General features: G+C 39.3%; 1 protein-coding gene across 1 annotated transcript; it reads right to left on the bottom strand.

The window, feature by feature from the left end:
* Window positions 1-1,733: 1,733 nt before the first annotated feature.
* On the bottom strand, window positions 1,734-19,693 carry LOC137258148 (sodium-dependent proline transporter-like). Its single transcript, XM_067795715.1, has 14 exons — window positions 19,485-19,693; window positions 18,931-19,153; window positions 16,216-16,347; window positions 14,377-14,680; window positions 13,216-13,348; window positions 12,544-12,678; window positions 12,096-12,199; window positions 11,774-11,898; window positions 11,477-11,589; window positions 10,487-10,618; window positions 9,686-9,785; window positions 2,751-2,851; window positions 2,145-2,312; window positions 1,734-1,975 (listed from the first exon to the last, which is right to left on the bottom strand). The coding sequence occupies exons 2-14, from the start codon at window positions 19,151-19,153 to the stop codon at window positions 1,805-1,807; spliced, it is 1,941 nt and encodes a 646-aa protein (XP_067651816.1). The 5' UTR covers window positions 19,485-19,693; the 3' UTR covers window positions 1,734-1,804.
* Between the last annotated feature and the right edge of the window lie 983 nt (window positions 19,694-20,676).

Here is a 20,676-nt window from a genome sequence, read left to right as displayed (position 1 = left end):
TGGATCTCCTTACAGCCATACCCATTACCATCACTGACTTCCATTAACATGATTTGAAACAGATAGTGTTTTTGTCAATTCCTGATCAACCACTATAACCTTACCTCTGGTACTGACACTTCCGTCTTCACATTTTTGTCATTATATACCTTCATCTTCTGCCATTTTTGTGAATCATCACAAGTAAGATTACAACCCTTTGAAAATTAATGACAAAACATAGTTCATCAAAAGCATTTCGAACGTATCATTCTCTTTTGAGTATTTAAAGGTACACAAAGAGAATATGCTCTTCAGTTCTGTAATTTTCTCGGCCTAAGGTAAGTATCTTTAACATCTAAGTATCTTCAACTGATACTACAAATTATCACAAATAAAAATATATAATCGAAGTGAGCAGGAAATAATTGAAATTCGAGTGTGTGAGAATTGAAATAAAACTTCAAAAAGACTCAAATCTGTATGCTAATTGTCGACATCATATCAGCCTACGTCTCACAACAGTTGCATTCCAGTTTGAACGTTATCCAAGATGGACACAACACTTCAGTGGTAAAGCAACAAAATAACAAAATACCATAGTACAATTTACAGATGCATTTCGAAATAATCAAGGTTTCTCGAACAATACAAATTACTACAAAGTAATTATATAGCCAGTACACAATAGAGTAGTAGTTCAAGATCGAATATCGATATAAAAAAACCCGAAAACTATAGCGGTGTTAATTATTGGCAAATTATGAGTGTTGAGTATATACATTTAGGAGCAGCAGGTTTTCAAGCTTTCAAAACATATATCCAGACAACGTGATCTTCACACAGCTGATGGTCTTTAGGTAATGTGAAATCACATATACATGGCATTTCCATTCGTAACTTCTGAACATCTGTATAAACCCTGTACCAACCAGACAAATCAGCTGCCCTTCAAACATATACCTGATTACAAGTTGCTCTATATGCAGATGTTAACCGATGAATTCTAAAGCATTCCATCACTGCCAAACAATAAATATCATTGTCACATAAAACAAACACATTGTAGAATACATTATGGCACTGGTTTCGTTTTTAACTAGTCCCAAACGTGAACCTAATAATGCCGGTGAAATGTGCATATGTGAACTTCAGGATTTTTGTGGACAAACAACGTTTCAGACATTTGTGAATATTGCATGAAATTTACAACGAAAACTGTTTGCAAATAAACAGCTATATATATATATTTGTGTGTGTGTGTGTGTGTGTGTTGAAATGTGTGTGTATATATAGATAGATAGACAGATAGATAGAAATCTATCTATCTATCTATATCTTTATCAACTAATATATCTATCTATCTATATCTATATGAACTAATATATACATATTAGTTGATATAGATATAGATAGATATATTTCTATCTATCTATCTATCTATATATATATACACACATTTCAGCACACACCCACACACAAACACACACACACACATATATATATATATATATGTATATATATATACTTATAATAGTTGATAGATAGATGGATAGATAGATCTTTCTATCTATCTATCTATCTATCTATATGTTTATCTATCTATCTATTTCATATAAACATTCAGACCTTATTCAACATGAAGATTGAAACTACTGAAAAGATGGATGGTTTGGATTTTCCGCGGCAGTTCCAAGGAATCCCAGTCTGTTGTAGAATACATATGTTATTCTTTGTTATTTTATTGTAGTTCGTCTCTTAGATAAATAGATATAGTGATTTCATAGAACTTAGGACCTCAAGATGTGATTTCGTCAACTGATTATTAACTGAAACCAATGTTTGATCTCTTTGATTGTCTTTGAGTTTTGAAAATGTATCTGAAGCTCTCTGAGAATGTTCGTCTATTGCGCAGAAGGGCTTCCTTGTGTTTTTTTTCAAGTGAATAGTCTGCTGGACGCCACTCAGAATTTGGTCGAAGGGACAACATCAGTCTCTGGAACAGTATGATCCATGAATATAACATGACTATACCTAATATGTAAGAGATGACATGGCCTTTGACCAGTTAGAAATATATAAGATGGAAGAACAGATATATTCAGGAACAACTACCCATTACGTCACCCTTCGGCTACTATTCTTGTAAACGTTGGAAGTCGTACCTGCTGTAGTGATCCAGGCTGCTTCAGTAAAGTCCTTATTATAACAATGATCACTGGAACAACTGAAAGTAGGGCAATCAGCCATCCAATCGCAGTGGCTTCCACAGGGTAGGTATACTTCCCGTAGGTGGGAGAATCGTAGTGGGAAATCGTCACGATGAACACAACCTGTGGGATGTAGAATAAAAGCAAAAGTGGAATACATTTACCACCACTCAAAGTGTTGGTACAAATTGTATGAACTAAAACACCTTAAATGGAAGTCGATTTGAGGCACAACAAATCCATTTCATAAAAGGGAAACACGATTATGTTTCCTGTTGATAACGTCTTTTTACGGCAATAACGTATACGGTTTAAGGTACGTATGTGTTCATTAATCACTGCCAAAAAGTAACACTGCCAAGAAAGCTAAGTGCATAAAAGAGTTACCCTGACCGTGGTGTAGGAACTTCATGTAAACGCTTGGTGTTTGGTAATGATTCTGGTGACAACGGTTATTGACGGGGTTGCAACATCCACAACCCCTTGACACCGGTATTTATTATTGGTAGAAACATTACACCAACGCTGGGGTCGTGCTAGTTTGGTAACGATTCTACTTACAATCAGTATTGCTGGGGTGACGATGCCCCACAGGACTTTAGTCAGAACAGGAAGAGGACGTCCACTCATCATATAAATGTCCTCATTCAGCTGCTCGATACCTTAAATAATCAATAATTTTGTGTCGATAACAGGTATACAATGAAATACTCGGTGCTCAATTCAAATGACCCTATACCAGATAAAGAATCAGTCATAGATGTTTCAAACAATAGCCCAAAAGGTTAGATGAGGATCATGCCACGTCATCAGTAAACGAGATGATACAGCTGTCAGGAGCTGGCTGACTATGCATCTAGAATGAGTTGTTCATAGCTGTTCATACCAACGCCTGCTATGACAGCACCTTTCAGTAACTACAAGTTAAGTGAGCGTATTTCCGTGCAGGGGCCACCGGCAAATTATACAGTTATAAAGGTAACAATGTAATCCAGTGCCATACATAACAGAAGCTCTATCCGAACATGTACAATGTCTCACTTAGTGTTTTACTCTATATTTTGTTACGAGTGTGTATTTTATGTATATTTTGTTATTAATTAAGTAATAATCATTATTGGGTCACAATGTTTGCTGTTATGAATAATAAATATGGTGGGACACACACTGGAGTTACGTCAACGTCTGAAACTGCTGTCAGACCGCTCGCCGTGTTTCATTCTACATAACTGTTTCTCTCACGCTAAGAGTTTGAGTTTGCTATATTATATTTTTGTGACCCATTGTCTTAGATTTTGTCTCATTTGTATTGTATTGAAGTCGGTATTGTGACTTGTGACTTTGTATAACGTGCTCTCTTTGCCTAAATAATACAGAATTTGAACGTTGTAGACTTGTATTTGTTCTGTTTGCTGGTTCACAGGGGATTTATTACATTGTTTGTCACTGTAAATTCTTAACCGTAACAATTTGAAAAAGACTTCGCTCTTTTTTCAAACCAAGAAATATAAACTTAGTGAGATTATTGGCATTTGTAGAACTAAATAACAATAACAGGCTAATACATTTAGTTTCATGTGGTTTATTTATGTAGTATTGTGGGAGCAGGGTGTTTCTGAGATCACAGTAAAATGCACATTCAATGAAAAAGTGGTACTCGGATTCAATGAGAGGTACAATGCACAGAGGGCAGAATCGCTCATGTTGTTTTATATTTACTCTCCTCCCAGAACATTAAAGCATGGTCTGAACTATGAAACGTACTCAAGAGAAAAAAAACCCATTAACCTTAACCAGTGACAGATACTCCTCAGAATCTTGCAATTTTATACAACTTCAGCTTAGAATTAATTATATTAGGTGAGGGATGAAAGGTTCGGCCTTCACAACCATAAAACATGATGGGTAAACCTTTAACAGCAAACATTTGTAGGGTTAGAGATAAGGGAAGAATATGATTATTTTTCAATGACATCTGAACACAATGGAGAGCCTTCCATGTTTTTTTTTTGTTTTTTGGTTTTTTTTTTGTAGTTTATGAGTATAACAGAAAGAAACAGAGCCTGGATACCTAGATATGCATATGTAGAAACAATTTCTTCGTAAACATGACTTAAGAAGGGTAAACATTGACAACTTGTCTTATGCCATGCAGACAGTCCAATCTGGTGTACAACCTATTTGCGTTGATACACAAGACCTTAATTTTAGTACATATTTTTAAGAGCCTGTACAGTTTACCTTTAATATTCCCCAGGCAAATTAAACACTGTCTTCTATATTAAACTATTCCCCAGGCAAATTAAACACTGTCTTCTATATTAAACTATGTCTAATAACAGTGTCAAAAGCAGATTTTAAGTCAATAAAACAAAAGTGCAGTCTTCCTTCCTACAGTAATGTCAAAGATGAATATATGAGTCTACTGTCTGGAAGCCAGATCTAAATCCTGCTTGTTCTGAAGTAATAGAATGATCGTGTTCTGCCCACACTGTCAGTCTCATGGCAATGGACACACTTCCATGAGTGTGATAGGTCCACAAATTGGCCGGGTCATTTATACTACTCGTTTTATGCAATGGAATTATTACCCCTGGTGTCCACTGCTTTGGATAAATTACCGTGGTTAGAATTTAATAATTTCACAAGCATGTTTAAACACTTTGGAAGAATTCCACAGAAACGCGACAGTATCCTGGAGCGTTGCCAGGGGAGATACTGTTTAGAGCACTTACGATTTCCTGCAGAGATATTACTCTCACCTCCAATTTCATCGTAGGTAGTGTCAATGAGATTATCACTCAATATAATGAATCAATGAAACTCTGAGTAGATACCTGAACTTGACACCATAAGTTTTTATACCTTGTTTTACACCTTGGAAATGTTTCTCGCAATGTAGGTTCCAATCAGATGCTATGGTAGTGTAATCATTTTGTGAAGAACGTACCTTGAGAAGTTTCTAGAAAGTTTGGTGTCTCTATTTGACAATGCTTCTTGAAGTCAAAATGTCAACTCCTCTTGCGAGACGTGCTCCTATAGCTCGCACATGTATGTATTTAGTCCATGCTTCTAGCCATCGACTCATTTGAGTCAAGCACACGTAAAAGCCTCATGACCGCAGTTCTAGACTGGTCACAGTCGTCATCAAACCAGTGATTATTACCACTCTTTCTCTTTGACAGACAGTTCTCTTACAGGTGTTTGCACAAGATTAAAGAATTGAATGGCCTAATCGAGTAGCTTCACTATCATCACCACAATGTATTTGGTCATTATACTAGGTTATTAGCTCGATACTGATATCCGGCAGGCAAAACCACCTTTTGGGCACAGCGTTGCTTTGATCTCTATAGTTGTTTATTTTTGGGTGAATTTTGCTTCTACAGACCATCCATTTAGAAAATATTCCCACTGGACCTGCATCAGTCGCGACTCACCACCAAAAGAATCGCTAATAGTGTTAAATTATGATATTGACAATGAGTGAAAACATGGCGTTTTCCTACTAACTGTAACTTGGAACAAAGCCCTCAGTGTCAATATGGAATGCACATAACGAATGAGGCTTAGGTATTGTCCCTTATAGGGAAACAAACATTAACGTCAATAACTGTTGTGACCTCCATTGGCATCAGTAACAGCACATCTCTTCTCCATGCTGTTGATAAGACGTTGTATTAACCTCCTGGGGATGTTGGTGTAAGCGGCAATGAAACTCGGATGCAATTCTTACCACTTAACTGGACATACTCGCTGTTGGTGAACTTGTCTTTCCATCTCATCCCAGACGTGTTCGATGGGATTTAAATCTGGGCTTAAAGCTGGGCAATCCGGACATGATGTTGGCATCACATTCGGCGAGTTTGTCGATGACGTGTCAGATTAGGTGATGACATAAATGTTGTTGAACTGTGTTGGGGTGAATATAGCAAAGTTCTTGGATGGTCCGGTTATTGATTACTGCCGTCTGAAACCTGTGGCGAGGATGGGTCACCCTTATCCATCTGTTTTGTCTTGGCGTTGTCACACGTGGACGGCCAGAATGTAGTCGATCGATGACGTCATTTGTGTTCTTGCAGCTCCTCCAACGCGCAGGAATGGTTTTCCGATGGCAGTGAAATGTGCAGCCTCTTGTCGTTGACATTCCCTCAGGGACCGTTAAAATGGCCTCATGACGTTGTGCAGACGTCAGCCTTGGCATGCTATGCATTTCAATAGCCGTTTCAATGTTTGAACGATTGCAAGGGCAGGGGTTGATGAAACCACTGATGTCACAGAACGTGGCAAGTGCTTGCATGCTGGATACATGTCACTAATCTCTGAGTTCAAATCCTTATGATTCTACACAGAATTGATAAATTTAGATTTTAAAGATGGGTTGTTCACAAAATCAGTCCTCATAATTATGTTGTATGTAAGGGCGGGTTTGCCTCTTCACCTGCAGGCAGTGAAAGATTTCGGCAGCATTCAAGCAGATGGGTCTGATGTGATAGCACAAGCGACCAGATTCACCGCTGGATGTTATGGACTGCCAATGAATACTTCCATGTCAGAAGCAAGAGTTAGTGTATGGACAGCTGAAAGCCTGAGCTAATACGTATTCCCAAGTTTGCCCCACTGCCACCAGCTACTAAGAATTCACTGAGAATGTCAAGAGACCTTTGTAAACCTTTCTTTGGAAGAAGCACTGCAACTTGATCCTCAGAATTTGCAAGCCACAGTCTATGAATGGATGCAGTAGAAGTATGAAGTAATTGCGGCACGCAACAGTACCTGCAGACATTCTCAATAAGATTTTATAGATTATCAGGTGTTCCTGCTCAAGTGAAACTTCAACATGTGAATGCAACCATGCAAAACTAGCATGCGCAAGGTTCTGTGCTTGCAAGACGTATTACAATGCATATTACAATGAACAAACAGTAACATGACATTAATAACATTTGCCAGTTATTGCGAATGAAGTTTCATATTTCACGTTTTAGAGAGTATTATATTGCCATCACTTTAACTAAAGGTGGCCATTTTCTATATTAAACTGATGAACAAAAGAAAGTACACAGGTTGTGTTTCTTCCAGTAAGATATAAATAACAAAACTTTTAGATGAAATGGAAAATGCACGTTGAAGCACACTGCAGTGCACGTGTTTTGTTAGTAAAATGACATTGCAACAATAAACATTGACGTAGTGATGACCACTGTAGATGATACATACGATGCTGGATGGTCTGGGCTATTCAACTTAGCGGTCGGTTGGCCCAAATACCAACAGCACGAAATCGTCTTGTCACTGTGAATCGGCTAATGTCACGACCCAGTCGTGTGACAGCTAATGACATGTGTCACCGTCAGCATCTGATTGTGTAGGTGAATAACTCGCTAATAGCGACCTTCTGGGGGTGTTGTGACTCTGCGACGTTTACCTCTCGGTCGATCATATGTCTGCCCTGTCATGTGGAAACGGTTAAACAGCCGAATTGTGTTTTGTCTTGAGCAGTCCAATGTCCTGGTGACATTCCTGTGGCCCGTGATCGTTCCAGTACTGGAATTTTCTCGTGCGATGTTCGTCCGCGACTATTCAGTCTTCACGACAAACATGTTTTATACCCTCTGTACAAACATTGCCCGTGCATGGAAGAATATTCACAATTTTGCGAAACCTCGTACAAAACACGTACAAATGTTTGTGGCTGCACTCTGACAAAGGAAACATGCTGGTTGCATTCTATAGAATCAATGTTCTTCAATAATTTTACTCGTGAGAACGCATGTTTGGGATTGCAGTGCAGCGTGATCTAGTTATTTTAGGTGTTTGTGGGTTTTCTTTTTACGTTAGAACGTTTTAAGGATTGACAGTGTATTTCTTTCGTTGCATTGAAGTATAAAACTAAAAACCAATGTAGCGTAGCGGATTCTTACAAAAGTTTGCACATTGGTTTTTAGTTTCATACTTCAATGCAACGCAAGAAATACACAGTCAATCCTTATAATTAAATTCAGCAACAAATACTATACCCTTTCAACAATACTTTCTTTAAACACAATCAAATTCATCGAAACAGATATCTTTGTTACCACCGATTAACATTTCCGGTGTAAGAATTCGGTAATGGCGTGACATGACTCAGGTGACTCATTTACATAAAATGACACGCCTACCAAACCATTAGCCAATCAGCATAGAGCATCCCCAAACAGCTGTCAATCAACCAAGCTAACATCGGTCGGCGAATCAGAGTGGAACAACTCAACGTGACGCGTCCCGGTATCGGCAAACGTTTGCATTACTACCTGCCAACTGAAAGAGACAGTTTGAAAAGTGAGAATTGAAAATGAAGGCCCATGATATGAAGTTAGTGGAACTGAGATTGTGGTATTTGTAGCAGAAAGAGGTTGTGATGTGACTGGGATTGCGATACCTTGAACTGATGTTCCAACGTGCGCATGCTCTTGTCGAGGCGTTGCAACGCTATTAACGTTCACGGATAATTTTGAGTTGTTTGTTTATGTTAACCACAATGTATCACTTCAATGTTTACCCAAAGTTCATTAAGGTACCCGAGTGCAAGGTAATTCCCTCGCTGTGTAAAGGTATTCCCCGACATTCCTCAGGTCCGAAAGTAGTCCGGTTCGGTGGGCGTGGCTTATTTTTTTCAGATTCATTGGGAAATGAACTCAAAAGAAATGTTCCCAGTTAACCAATCACATTAATGAACACAATAAAAATTTAATTATAATAACTTAACGCTATCGCGTAAATAAGGAGCGCGTGACAGGTATTTATTTTGTCTGAGTTGGAGACACGCAAGGATAGGTGAGCTCTTGTTTCGAGAATTGGTTCCGAGAAGGACTAGCCATTGTTTCGTGATGAAACAGATGACCATCCTCTCAGAGCGGGGGTGGACATAGGTATAGATAGATGGGCGGGGAATAAAGATATTTAGTGTTTGGATATATTTAGCAGTATGATTTCCGTCAGGCCTGTATTGGTTTGGGAATGCGTTTGAGTTGCTGATAATGTCCTCTGAATTTTGCAATACACTTCCCAAGTAATGTATTTTGTATTGTTTAGCTTGAGCTTTGTTTTCTTTCTCAATAAAATGGTGAAATGTAATACCTTGTATGTCCTGAATCACAAGGCCACATCCAGAAACAGGGACGAAACAGTGTGGAAAAGAATTCTGTTGATGGATGAATAGGGTTACATCCGGAGTGACACTCTTGTGGTAACCATATCCAACGGTACAGGAAAATACACAACGAAAAACAGGAAAACACACATATAGTGAAGGTTACACAAGCGATACATAACCACGCCTGTTGCAGCAGCAACAATTACACCTGTGTACTTTCTTTTGCTCGTTGGTTTACTTACCTAAGATTGGTAGGACTGACGGATCTCCAGTAACCTTACCCTTGATATCGGTGGTCTTAACGTGCATAATCTACCAGAAAACCTACTACTGCCGGACTAGATGTATATAGTGTTACCGTAGAACCAGACAGCAGCAACACACTCCAGGGTACAGAAGAGGAACAGCGACACCGCTACCAGGTACCAGTCGATCAGTTGCATGATGTACGGGCCACCCTGAAAATATTGATAAGACTAGCTTGTACAAATGTGTTCCTCAAACTTATCAAAGTGAAAAGAGTGATGATGTAGCTTTCCTACTGTAATTTTGGTCTTTGATGCCTACTTTTCACATATTTTGAAGTACAATCGAACGTCCTTCCTGTACAGAAATCTTAAAATCAAATCATACATTTTCAGCTTAATTACTGCTTGATCAGGGTTACAAATCCAAGACCTTAGTAAAGCCCGGACATGCATGTATGGTATAGATGTGGATGACACATTAGTGCAAAAGGTTCTGCTTTACAGGGAAAATATGTTGCTTTCCCACCTCAGATTCCAGTCAAACGTAAATTCGATCTCGCTATGGATTGACAGCAAAATTTTGTCAAAGTTATTCATACCGCTTGTAGACCATTTGCTCTGTGGAAATGTTGCTGACATTGCAAGTAGCTGACGTACATAACCAAGTCCAACTCGCAATAATGTTATAGGAAACATGACTTTATGCGCATGCATTAACTGTGTTCTTGTTCTGGTAAACCTATGAGAAGAAAACAGATTAATACATATCATTTTGCCCTAAACATATACTTTGACTGGATGGAAATAGATTTGCTGGTCACTGTGAAACATTTCCGCCTCATGTTTTTTCCTTTTCATGGTCAATAATTCTCACGATGCACATAAAACATCGCCAAGTCTGTGTATCTTACCTGTGTACATATGATGATACCTGCAGCAAAGGTGAGGACACATGTCACCAGCGTGACCCAGCCTCGTCTATGTCTGAGTGTTGCGGGGAACTGGTCTATGACCGTTGTTGTTAGAAGCTCAACAAACATGAACTGCAAATCAAAATGATAGATTACTTCACCAGTTTTCAGTTGCGACAATACAATACAATACAGCCTTCACTAGTCTTTCGTCTAAACTCCATGAACAGTGTGATGTTATCTTTTAACTGAGTCACCTAGTCCAGAAACAGGTGAACCAGTTATGTCTCCTGTATTTGGAATTTTTATAATAAAGGTGTGGTAGTTTAGGATATTTAGGGTTGGATATTTCAATATGGGCTATTTGTGTGTTCCCGGCTATGCTGATATGCATAGCCACATCACTGGTCTGTTTTGCATGTGCAATCCATGCACTGCCTGTCTCTTGCCCTATGAAAGGAGTAGCTTCATAGCACTCTATGTCTTTAGGCCACTGGTCCGCCAGAGGTGAGGACATTCATTTTAAGTTGTTTGAGTCCTGGTAATCCAGACCAAGTAGACACGTTTTTCTTAGTTTACCACAGGAAATTAATCTATTTATTTGTTTTGGGCATAGGCTTTGAAATCAGAGCCATGTCTTGGTAGGATTTGGGGTCAGTTCAGGTTGTTAAGTATCGGTTAGGTTAGGTGGTTAGATAAGGTATAGAATAGGTTAGGGTGGTGGGTAAGGATAGGTGTAGGAATTTGGTTATGACTAAATTATTGACTTTCCCTTGTCTATTTGTTATGTTTTACCAGCAATAAGGCCTGATTCATAGAGCCTACATGAAGTTGGCTAAGTTGTCATCACCGCATAAAAAGAATACACTACGCAAGGTCCAAAAACCGAGGTTAGCCAACGTCAGCTGTCACTGGGCTGAAAAGCCTAGTACAGAGGCATAAATGACATGGTTAAGCTGTCATGTGTATTTCACATCCATATTGTCTCACCTGACCGTCCAGTCCTACAGTCAGTAACATCAGGAAAAACATGAAGGACCACAGCTGTGGAAGTGGAAGATGTGACAGGGCTTCTGGGTAGGCGACGAACCCTAATCCTGGTCCTTCGAAAAATGATGTTTTCTTGTTATTCACAGACACATTGTATATGTAACCATATTCAACCTTTAAGTAACCTCGATTAGCACAGTCAAGGCATTGCTCTATTCTTTGTGCAGTCCACAAAAGCATGTTAAAGTTGCAGAGAAATGCAAAGTGGGAATCACAGTAACACTTCTTAAAACTCACCGGATGACACGACTTCAGATATTGGGACCCCGACCCTTTCAGCCATAACACCCAGAATGGCAAACGTGACAAATCCAGCGAATATGCTCGTTCCCTCTGACACTGTGCATAAGATGATGGAATCCCTGAATATCAAGAGCAATTGTTAAGTTCAAAGGAGAATGGTAGCACATACATAAACAAAATATGGTAGGTATTATGATTCCACCCATGGCATATGTATCCACGGTACAAGAGCGAATGAGTTTGTTTTTAGACAGTGTGAACAGTGATGACACGGGCTTTCGTTATAGGGTAACCCTTAAGATTCGAGACTCATCACCTTAAGGTGGGCTCCCGGAACGTGTTGTAGCTGGATGCTGTCATGATAATCCCCCAGCCTGGGCCAAGACTGTAAAACACCTGGATACACGCCTCCGACCACACCTGTGTAAATGACGTATTTGCGAAATACAGCTGTGCTCTGAGACAATACCTACAAACGTTTCAGTAGAATACTTCTCTCGAATGTTTGTCTGATGTGCTGTGTGGATTGCAAAACTGGATTCATCTATATGGTAAATGCTTTATGAAGTTCCTATCTCGCAGCACCATTCTATCACTTTTCGTGTAGTACCGTTATCACAGCGAAAGATGATTAATAATGTATGCACTGTATATATACACTACACATGTTAGCTAATCCAATTGTTTAATACATTTAAGCCAAGTCCTGGATTTAACATCGTGAACTGACGACACTACGTGACTGATGGTATAACAATTCACACCTGCCCTGTGAGAAGTTTGCTGAAATCAGGTTGAAGGTAGTGAAGGATCCCATCAACAGCTCCTGGCAGCGTACAGGTCCTAATGAAGATCGCCACCAGCAGTATGTAGGGAAGCAAGGCCGTTACATATACAACCTTTAAAAAGTCAAAATTAATGTTCATGTCTTCTCAATATGAATCTTGGAAGTTAATTATGGAGCAGTATGACCTGGTAAATATAACCAAAGACTAATTATTCATTAAACATGCCTTCCAAACTTTACGGGATACAATAAGTAACTTGATAAAGATGACATCATGGATCTGTACTTCAGGAATGTTGTGTGACAGGGAATAAAGTGAGATATACCATACTCCTAAAATGTCGTCCTGCTAAGATCAAGCATGATGATATCATGTAATGTTTGAATTGAAATGTGGCCATGTGAATACGATGCAGTATATGTAATGTTTGAAGTACGCATGTAAAGATCATGCAATGTTTCAGATCATTCAATGTGAAATGTCTTCTTTGAGAGAATGTGGCGGCATTAGGAAGGAAGTGTGCAGGTTAAAATGTGTCTATTTATAGAACACGTTGTCGATATGAGACCGCAACCATAGGAATATCCACCGGAATATCCATTGGTAAAAATTCCCACCAGCAACATGATTATGGTGCTTTCGTCTTACCTTCCCACTAGCTTTGATTCCACGAAACAGGCTCAGGAAAATTAACACATACGACGCAAATAGACAGCCCAGGATGTGCCACTGAATGGATCCAATTTCGCGTATTCCATGTGATATGTTAAGGACGTGGTATCTGAAGAACAGTATGTTATATGTAGATATGGTATGTGCGACGGACATAATTTCGGTTTTCATTAACTGTTTTGCTATATTTTCACAACTGCATGTCTTAGTTTAAGCGAAAAGAGTTCTTTCTCTACTGTTGAAGTTTATCTTACAGACGTTAAATACTCGGTTTTAATTACCACAGGAGCCCCTGGAAGAGCATCTTCTACATTGCTCTTGAAATACGATAAAGCACCATGGTTATTCAACAGTTCCAGTTAAGTCATATAAATTCACCCATTTCATGTTTGCTTCAATATGACAGACGTGTTTACGAAATTATGGTTTTCAACATGACGACCCGCTGTATGCTTATACCAAAAGAACAGTAGAGTAGTTGTGAGTGAGTTTAGTTTTACGCCGCACCCAGCAATGTTCAAGGTGTATTTCGGCAGTCTGGAGCAGACAATCCAGTGATCAACAGCATCATAGAGTATGTAACTACAGTCAGAAGAGCACATAGATACTCATCACATTCAATTATAACGGATTTAAATACACATTGATTTACTGAACTGAAGTTCGAAAAGTTCGTATTTGTAAAGAAAGTTCCACATTTTGTACACTTTATACTTTCGGGGTTTGTAATGTTTTGGGTAAATTCATTAATGATTTCTTCCGTTCTCTGTGATCAGCTTGGATCGAGTTCTGTAAATTTAGTATAACTTTACTCAATCTGCAATTAGCTGACTGCATCAGGCCATACATGTATACTCACTCACCAGATGCATTTGTTAGACAAAAACAGACACTCATTTCCTCTGCCAATATCATTTCAAGGGGAGTATGTTATCCCGCTAACACCATGTAGCACTCATGGTTAAATTTCAGTTATGTTACATGCAACTACAGATCACACAGAAATGTCATGACATAGCAATTATCTCCTTAATCAGTACTTACGGAATTGTGAATGCTTGTAAATGTAGATATTTTTTGCAGTAATATCTATATGGACATACGATGATTACACAAATTCTACACAGCATAACTCACTGGTAGAACTCCTCCACAGCTGTGTGTGACAAGGTCTTGTTCCTCCACAGTTCTGCAACGCTGGTGCGAGTGCCATTGATCCCAACAACGTCCGAGTAATTCAGGACATGCGTATTGTTCATAGAAAGTCCTTTCAAAGTGGAAATGTCCTCCACACACAGGTCTGTGTTCCACCAGTTACCACATGTTGTCCAGGGCAGGACACTTGAGCATGACTTCGCCATGTAGTAGATTGGCCAGGCCAGAAGGATTTGAAAATAAGGTTGACAAAGTGCTACTACGATGACCGTTCCAACACCGATACCTACAAAGGCGGATAATCTAGATGTGAGAATGTTGCAAAACAAGAACAAATTGCTGAATGGTTTAGCGAGTGCATTACCATGGCTTAAGTCTGAGACGCGCGGTCGTTCGGAAACATATATATGCTCATGTTAAGGTAACTTTGTTTCAGAAACACTTATACATCCCACATAATAATGATTCAAATATGTCGCATTGAAAAGGGCGAAATCGTCCATTCCAGTCATGTCTTAGAATAGATTACATATTCATATATACCCATGCCAGTAATGGAACTCCCTTCAAATTTATCACTAGGATTGGGGTGACAACCTTTGAGCATATGTATTCTAAGACATGACTGGAATGTACGATTCCGACCTTTTCAATGCGACATATTTGAATCATTATTATGTGGGATGTATAAGTGGTTGTGAAACAAAGTTACCTGACCGCTGGCACCCATGACCACTGCTTGACAAGTATTAGATGAGCGAGTCCAGTGAACGTGTTTGTAACAAGCAGGGGGTAGGGGCAAGGAATCTGGACGAATACACGTGGTTGCTTCAGACAGATTGACGATTAAGTACGTGCAATATATGCTGACCGTGGCGTGAAATCAATACCGCTACTGTTTAAGACGTGTCTCATAGAACGATTTTGTTGAGGATTTTGTCAAGAAATTTAACTTTTCAATATTTAGCCTGTTTTACTCTTGTTTCAAATAGAATGTTCGGGGCGGGGGGAGGGGGGGGGGCGCGTTCAGATATATACAAAGTGGGATCACTTGTCAGGTCGTGACTCATCTAATACTTGGCAAGCAGTAGTACATGCAAAGCAAAGTCTGCCATGTTGAAATGGCATGGTGTCGCCAGTGTTGTGTCAAATTTGAAAATTTCACACGTTTTGACAGCGTTTACTGACTAATGTAACCCCGTTCTAACATTTCTTCCTCAAGAGGTGTGCGGTGCTCAACAGATTCATAAAACAGAGACACCAAAGGTAGAAGCCGATAGAGTGTTGCTCTACATAGCAGAAAGGTTTTTGGAAAAGTGAGGTAATCCTTTTTCTCAATTGCAGTCGTGTGGAGAGTCAAAATCTGATCTTTTGCGTGGATCTAAGTATGATACTGGGGTTGCAAATATCGTTTTGTTTCTTAGTCAGACAGGCAGGACAGTGGATGGGACTTGATTATTTGTTCGTATCTGGAGGATGTCAGACACTGATTTCACCTTGTTTAAGAGCTGGACCAGACATCTTTATTTTGATTTTCCCAATCCGAGAAACAGATCAACAAGGACATGTCCGTCGGTGCCAACTTTTTTTCCAAACTGCATAAGTGACGAATTCATTTGTGATAGTGATGTTTAGAGTGTTGACAAATTGAATTAGAACTGTGTTTCCTGCAGGCTGTAGGGTGCTCATGTGACTTTTGATCATATTTGGTCACAGTACATTGTCCAAATACATTCGTACTTATGGGGATAAATTACTAGTATGAAACGCAGTGTCATGAAAGACAGACTCTTCCTATCTCAGTAAAAACAACACACATACCTTTCAGGAGGGGACAGAAATGCCACGTCTGTACAGCACCTTTTCCGGAAAACTGAGCCAGAGAGGCCTCAAGGTAAAATACGGGCAAGGCAGCGATGATGATGAATGTCATAAAGGGAATCACGAATGCACCTGTATGGAAGAATAATGGCAAGTTACCGTTGAGAAAATAGGAATAATGATTGTTATTTTATGATGATATGGTGCTATTAGTGAAACCAATGTGACTAAGCCATTTTAACTACAAGCAGTGGGGCTTGGAAGTTGATGGTGATAAAACTAAAATGGTTGTTTTAAGAAAGGATGGTGAAGATATTGCCTAAAGGGAAGAAAATGGATTTACAATGGAAAACAATTAATTGTAAGTAATACATTTAAATATTTAGGAGTTGGTTTTTTTCATCGTTGGGCACAAAGAACATTATCTAATCAGGGAAGGAAGGCATCGCATGCTATGTAAGTGCTGTCTTGATCTCATCCTAATGTACTAAAGCCGAGTGGCTTCAATTATGGATACCCTGAATAAGTATGGATTTGGATACCTGTGTAATACTCAAGTAGTTGTTGATAAACTAGTATTTCTTAAATCATTTACTCTCAGAATTAGGGATACATATGAACAACGTGGATAATTTAACAAACTTAATTTAGCCTCATTAAGTGACACAAGGTTATACTTGTTATCAAGTAAAGTCTATGTTTTGAAAGATGCTTGGTAGATATTGATATCGTTAAATGTAAAACTGCATTAAGTGAATTTAGACTAAGTTCTCATAATTTAGTTGTTGAAAAGCTTAACTCCCAAACTAGTGAGTGAGTTGAGGTTTACGTCGAACTCAGCAATATTCCAGCTATATGGCGGCGGTATGTAAATAATCGACTCTGGACCAGACAATCCAGTGATCAACAGAATGACCATCGATTGGGAACCGATGACATGTGTCAACCAAATCAGCGAGTCTGACCAACCGATCCCTTCAGTCGCCTCTTACGACAAGGTTAGTCGCTTTTTATGGCAAGCGTGGGTTACTGAGGGCCTATTCTACACTTCACGGGTAATTCCCAAACTACAATTCAGTGAAAGATTATGTCCATTCTGCTCTAAAGACATTGAAGATTACTACCATGTTGTATGGTTTGTACTGAATATTAAATTTATTGAGAAAGATCTATATCAAGATATGTTTACAAATATCGAAGTATGGTTACATTTGTTGTGCAGTTGAATTTGTTTGAATATGTATGCATCTTGTACGGGTCTGCCACCGTGAGTGGAGTGTGAGAAATGTTACGCACATGTGCAGATATATTGTTGCATTTGTCTAATTTTACAGTTATCAATTCAGTTTGCAGATATGTTTTTGTTCTCCGTTCTATCACAAGATGCTTATCCACTTCTTGTGTAACATTAGACATTCAATTTGGCATCGGTGGCTACGCCAGTGACCTCCAGACAAACGGTAATAATGATTGTTTCTGCCTGGTGTGAAGCTAGCTAACCCTGTAAAGTTTACATTGACCCTGCTAAATGCTGTTTGTAATTGCTTCGTCATGTAGTTTACAAAACATGTCTATCATGCCTGTCGACCTGTCCAGTAATTTCTGAACAATTGAAGTGACTTGTTCCGTGTCATTTCAACACCTGATTACAAACCCCGTTAGTCGGTTACCGCGTCCAGCATATCCTCACTTTGTTGTCTTTGTCGATGTGATCGTCTTCGTTGGATACCTATTACTGACAACTGGATCCCTACGCATTCACGCATTTAAGTCATACGGGGGCCTTGTAGCAGCCTAGTTGTTGAAATGAATCCCATGTCTCTAAGCAAAGGCCCACATCCGGCTAATATAGGAATTCAGTTTGTGGCGAAATATCTCTCTTTATTGCATCCTGCATCTGTAACCCCTCGTAGGTTACAGTAAAATTAATGTCTTCCTGAGAGGATACGTAAGTTCCAAAACAATTAAAGTAAATTTAAACATACAACTTCTTTTACTAGCAGTGTATATGTTATTTTACATTATGGCTAGATTGTCAACTATTGCCGACATCTGAAGGGATGGTGTACACCCAGCCAGTGTCCATGCAGGAAGCAATAGTGCAGTAAGTCCCTATGGTATTTGGTATGGTGATCTACCTTCGGTTAACGTTGTTGGTAATATATAGCCTGTTTATATAGGACAAAAATAGTTAGTAATATTTGTAAATTTTGAAATAGTGAATAATGATGTATTTATTCCTTATACTGATAGAACATGAACCATAAATAATAGCAATATCCCTACCTTATTTTGTCCAGTATATGTTATTGTCACCTATAGTTACATGTTTTAGATTTAATTGCTCGTTTTCTTTGAAACCTGTGATGGTGTAGTTGTTTACTGCCCTTAATTTCTTTAACTGCAGAGGAAGTTGTCTAAACCGGCACTCATCGGGACTGAAGAAATACTCCGGTCAGGACAGAGTGCTGGATTGTAGAGGTGGTGAAACATGTACAAGCCACGGGTGGAACTGAGACTGTATGCTGGTGTTGACAACTTGCCGGATTGGACAGAGGCCGATTTTGACAGATTCCACTGTATTATGATACTGTAATTTGTTTTCCGTCACATTATGGCTAAAATATTGCTGATGTGCCTAAAACTTTTAATATTCATTGCAGTTGTAGTCAGTAGTGGCTAAAAATATGTAGGGCGACTTTCATGAGGTCTTACCTCCACCATTTCTGTTGCAGAGGTAAGGAAATCTCCACAGATTACCAAATCCCACACAGTAACCTATCATGGACATGATGTAGTCCCATCGAGATGACCAGTGTTCTCTCTTGTGTCTCTCATCGCCACCGGAAGTGTCCTCGGTCATCTCCACTAGCCCTACAGCGCTGGTTGATGTCGAAGTATCTTTGGGGCCATTATTGGTTGCCTTAGAGTCTGACATCTGCAGAAAGGTAATTTTACCCAGAAGTCCAAACTAACATTATTCAGTGTTCAAACGACATTGTGCAATATACAGATTACAAGATCTCTACTACTAATCTCTGTCTCAAAGCGAAATAATGCCTAAATCCCATATCACAAATATTCGTAATATATTTGGGAAACTCAGTTTGCTATACTACTGTGTGTAGTCGTATTGTTACAAAACATTCTCCTACAATCATATTTATAGCACAGGCAGGAAGGCAATTAAATTTAACCTAACTGCCTGTGTCAAACAAAATACACTATCAGACACTAATGAATTAGGTTGGTTAAATAAATTGACTTACCTCAGGATTGTGATTGCTCACGGTCACCAGCAGTATTAAGTCGTTCACTGGCTATTGACCTAACGATGGGTCTCTTTCGTAAAAGTCGGCACTTGCGTTTCTTCCTCCACTGTGAATCGACTGCAGTAAAACGGCAAACGCTTTTCTCCTGAAAACAGAGCACATGACGCCTTGCACAGTCGATCGTACTTTACATGAGACAACGTGTCGCCGAGTGAGTTCACTCTTGCAGCAGTTATCGGCCCTACTGAAAATACAAAGACAGAGGTAATCATCCACGGTATTCCTCATTATTATTAATATAAATCATCCATTCTATTGCAGCTTACAGAGCTACAGTCGACGTGTGACGGATCTGACATTACTGTATGTAGTCTATTAATTGTAACAGAGGCGTTTGATTTGCATAATCATATTGGAATACCTGGAACAGCCGGTGCTACAAAGCAAACAGCCACAAGAGTGAGTGAACGAGTTTAGTTTTACGCCGCACTCAGCAATATTCCACCTGTATGGCGGCGATCTGTAAATAATCGAGTCTGGGCCAGACAATCCAATGATCAACAACATGCGCATCGATGTGCGCAATTTGGAACCGATGACATGTGTCAACCAAGTCAGCGAGCCTGACCACCCGATCCCGTTAGTCGCCTCTTACGACAAGCTGAGTCGCTTTTTATGGCAAGCATGGGTTGCTGAAGGTCTATTCTACCTCGGGACCTTCACGGGTCAATCACAAGAACGTCGCGTAATTGTCCATCTGATATATTCAGACAAGAAACCAAGTTAAGGAACGTCGATGTTGTTATTCGTTGTTCCAGTGCTGCTGTCTGAAACTCTTCTTAAAATTCCTAGATGTACAAACATAAGGTGAAGTCAGAGTTCCCGATCTCGGATGCAGTCAGTGATTATCCGAAACCACTAAATGCAAGTTCTAAGGATTTGCTGAAAACAGACGATACACTGTCGAGCAATGCCAACCCTGTCATCTTGAATAATGCATGTCTTTATGTGGAATACCTCACCTGTACTGTAACTGGCACATACATCTTTGAAGTACATTGTATAAATGGTATTTACTAGATTACGCCGAGACTGTATGAGTCAGCCATTCTTCTTTGAACTGAAATACCCTTGCCTGGTAGAGCTGATTGAATAGTGAGTGAGTTAATATTTAACGTCACATCGGCAA

Source organism: Haliotis asinina, chromosome 12 (assembly GCF_037392515.1).
Source record: "Haliotis asinina isolate JCU_RB_2024 chromosome 12, JCU_Hal_asi_v2, whole genome shotgun sequence".
Taxonomy (NCBI): domain Eukaryota; kingdom Metazoa; phylum Mollusca; class Gastropoda; order Lepetellida; family Haliotidae; genus Haliotis; species Haliotis asinina.
The sequence above is the reverse complement of the archived record's forward strand: the minus strand, read 5'-3'. Positions and strand labels throughout refer to the sequence as shown.